Source organism: Petaurus breviceps, unplaced genomic scaffold, assembly GCF_028583685.1.
Source record: "Petaurus breviceps papuanus isolate PSGF00001 unplaced genomic scaffold, PetGlider_PUasm1.0 90510, whole genome shotgun sequence".
Classification (NCBI taxonomy): Eukaryota; Metazoa; Chordata; class Mammalia; order Diprotodontia; family Petauridae; genus Petaurus; species Petaurus breviceps.
The window spans coordinates 4039549-4043130 of NW_027187267.1; the positions used below are offsets into that span (position 1 = coordinate 4039549).

General features: G+C 43.1%; 1 protein-coding gene across 1 annotated transcript in view; it reads right to left on the reverse strand.

Annotated features, from left to right (window-relative positions):
• Positions 1-440: 440 nt before the first annotated feature.
• PEX19 (peroxisomal biogenesis factor 19) overlaps positions 441-3582 on the reverse strand; it is a 4926-nt gene continuing 1784 nt past the window's right edge. The window contains 4 exon segments of the mRNA XM_069062895.1: positions 441-2694; positions 2902-2946; positions 3344-3576; positions 3579-3582. The exon segment at positions 3579-3582 is cut by the window's right edge and continues 47 nt beyond it. Coding sequence (XP_068918996.1) covers positions 2611-2694; positions 2902-2946; positions 3344-3576; positions 3579-3582 — 366 coding nt within the window. The 3' untranslated portion in view covers positions 441-2610.

Genomic DNA, 3582 nt, shown 5'->3' on the forward strand with positions numbered 1-3582 from the left:
GATCTCCTAACAGTCCTCTTTTAGGAGGCTAAGATCTAGAATGCACCTCTAACTATTCCTGGCTTTTTCTATTCCCTAACCTATATAACTACACTTGGGTGACAAAGGTGTGAGGTTCAGCCTGGGAAAAATTCTTGGCTGGGATTCACCTGTTCCTATAACCTTCTTGAGACCCTCAGCAAAAAAAGAGTGAATTAGATTGCTCCAGAGAAGGGCAGCTAAAACGACTAAGGGACTAGAAAGGCTACCAAATGAGAGCAGACTAAAAAACCTTTCTAAACAAAAAGAGACAAAGTTATCTATAAAACTGAATTGTCTCTTACCCCCTAAAGTTTGAAGTTTAAGTTTAGGAAAAAATATCCTTCACACAGTAGGTAATAAATACGGCACTGAATAGAGTATAGCTTTTATATATATACAGCAGAATACTGAAGCTAGAGTCAATTTAACAAGCATTTATTGAATGGCTATACTGTATGCTCAGACAGTCATTGATGGTTAGAAGGAACTTTGGAGACTAATTCACAACCCTCCCTTTACAGATTAAGAAACTGAGTTCCAAAAGTTAAATGACCTGCCCAAGGTCAGTTAGTTGGAGAGGTAGGATTCAAAGCCAGGTCTCATGAGTCTGAACCACAGTAGTATTTCTAGTACACCCCACTCCCCTCCCGCCCAGTAGAGATGTACTGCAGGCAATGTTTTTTTTTTTTTTTAGGGAAGAGGGCTCCACAAAAGCAACTAGACAGGTTTGCCACAGTTTTCTGTACATCAAGCTACACAAGTCCACTCCTCCCAATACAGACCTTGGCTTAGCTTGCAAAGCCACTTTCTTCCACTAAGACCCTCAGCTACTAACTTTTAAAATGATGTGATTTTAAGCCCCCTCAGCATCCTGGCCATCTTCCCTCAAACCTGAACCAACTTGTCAACATGCTAAGAGGGGTGCTTAGAACTAAATACATCACTGAAATTGTGTGTCTTCCCTCCCCCCAAACTTACTGAAGACAGGGATTGTTTCTTTTTTCATATTTGCCTAATATATAATAGGCACTTAAGTCAATGTAATTAAGCACTATTTTCTCTTTTTATTCTGGACTTTTCTAGCACTACAACAGAAAAATGTTTTGTTTTTTTAGCTACCATGTCACACTATTTACTTATGGTGAGCTCAGAGGTACCTAAAAATTCCCGTATTTTAGTAAACTATATTTGACTTTAAACCAAGACCAAATTCATCTTAATGTTAGCTGTCTTCATAACACTTAATTCAGGAGGGTTGGTCTGAGCACAGTGCTTACTTTATAAGGTAGATGAAGCCCCACAATATCAATGTCTCTCTGGATCTAGGGCTGGGGAGAAGAAAAGGAAGCTAAGAGAAATGATTTAATGTTCAATAATAAATTTTAAATATTATGAATATCAGTGAAAAATTAGAAACCTCAGAACTTTTTGCTGAAATCTTTAAGAAACAGGCAGATATCAGCCTGAACTGAGGGAAGGCATTGCCAAACACCTCTGAGCAGGTGGTTTCAGAACCAAGCTCTACTCTTAACCTGTAGGAGCTTGCGCCACACAAGAAATGGGCCATACTCCCAACAGCCTAGCTCAGGAAGTTTATTAGACATCAGCCAAGGCATAGAGGACTTGGAAGGGATGGAGGAGGACAAGCTGCCAGCCCTCTCCCAAGCCACTGCCATGAATCCGAGTTTAGGATGTTGAGGGGATCAGAAGTCTCAAAAGTGCCCAAAAAACAGCTAGAGAATGCTCTCTGCCCTCCCCAACTCTATGTATATATGCTAGGGGAAAAGGGAGGGGTTTCCTCTCAATCACAGGTCAAGGTGGGCAAGAAGCTGAAACCAGTAGGAAAGGTAGGGGGTAAAAGAAACAGAAGCACTGTGGAACATTCAGGATAACATTTGGTTTTTCAGATTGGATCAGAAACGGAGGCATCTATTAATTTAGAAGAGCAGAACTCAAGAGCTCAGAGGATACAACAAAATAAATGTACGCCTAGGGGAAAGGACATATGGCTGGCAAAGACCAGAAAGACCCTATTCTCACCAGGATACGCCAAGTGTCCCTTCTCTAGTTTCTACTCTGACCAATGTTTCTGCCCTAAGGGATCAGATACCCAAGGATGAGTGTTGAGAGCCAAGGATCTCCCCTAGCCCCATGCCTAGAGCTGGCACAGCACCCAGACTCCAGAGGGAATGGGGAACAAGGCACATGGACCCTGGGAGTCAGAAGAGGAAGTATCAGTGCAGGTATATAGAACAGGTACACTCAATATTATGGGTAGGTGGGGGAGAGGGGAAAAGGAACAGGGTCCAGGAAGACCTTAAGCAGGTAGAGATAGGAACCTTCACTAGCAGCAGAGAACTGAGGGTGGGGTAAAAGACTCAATGAGAACAATTTGAATAATAGGTCCCATTCCCAGAAACAACTTCCATGGCTACAGAGGGATCCTGCTGGTGTGGAGTAGTCTTGGAGTAAGAGCTGAGAAAGGAAGTGAAATGGGGCAAAAGACAAGTGGGACAGGCAGGCAATTTCTCCAAAGCATCACCATCCCTCCCAGCACCCGATGGCTCTGTTGACTTCAGGTGAAGAATTTCACATGATCAGACACTGCTCTCCACTGGCACTTGCAGGGCCCGACAGATTCAAAGTGTCAAGGTCAAAGTTGAAGCCAGGGGGCTAGAAAGAAATGTTGAGAGAACAAGCTTCAGAAGTTTTCCACTTCGTAAATCAGGACTCCCCACATTCCATTCCCCAAGGCTAACCTACAACCTTTTGTCATTACTATAATTAACATACCCCTCACTGTTTTGAGTTTACCATTTAAGTAGAATTCTGGAAGTTGGGGTTCTAATGGCCAACTAAAAGAGGAAAAAAGATACTTACCGTTTCCCCTGCAAGTTCCTTTGGGGGATGGCCCAAATCCTGAAGCTGGAAGATAAGGAACTAGTAAAATAATGTTGTACAAAATATCCCAGTGCTTGGCACTTGGCAGACAATAAGCGGTTATAGAATGAATAAGGGAACTGAGAAAGTCCAAATACCTCAGTCCCAAGAGATGAACCAGAGCCACCACCTATTCATGCCCCCTCAAGCCTTTCTAACTTTCACTTTAGTAAAAAGTAAACTATCATATGTATAGCATATGGGTGTGGACAAATTGTTGCTAGTGAAGAGACAGGCTTTGGTGTGCTTCATAAACACCACCTTGCAATGCTTCAACAGGAACACCTCAGGCACAGGGGAAAGCTGCCCAACCCTTCTGTCCTTCATGACTGCAGTTCTTAAAAGCAAGGGGAAAGACAGGAGATACAAAATGGGTTCTTACCTGCTGCATGAGATCTAGCACCATCTCAAATCGGGCCTTCTGTGTGGCCTCGCTGTCTGCAGCTGTCTCTTTTTCAAACTGTTCACAAATCTTGCCCATTACATTGTGCTGTTCCTGATACTTCTCAAATTGTTCTGGGGGCAGTGCTTCACGGTGGCTCTGCAGCCACTCTGGGTACTGCAGAAAAGGAAAAGAAGTGGGAAAGTGGCTGGGCAAATAACTGCACAAGTTGTATCAAA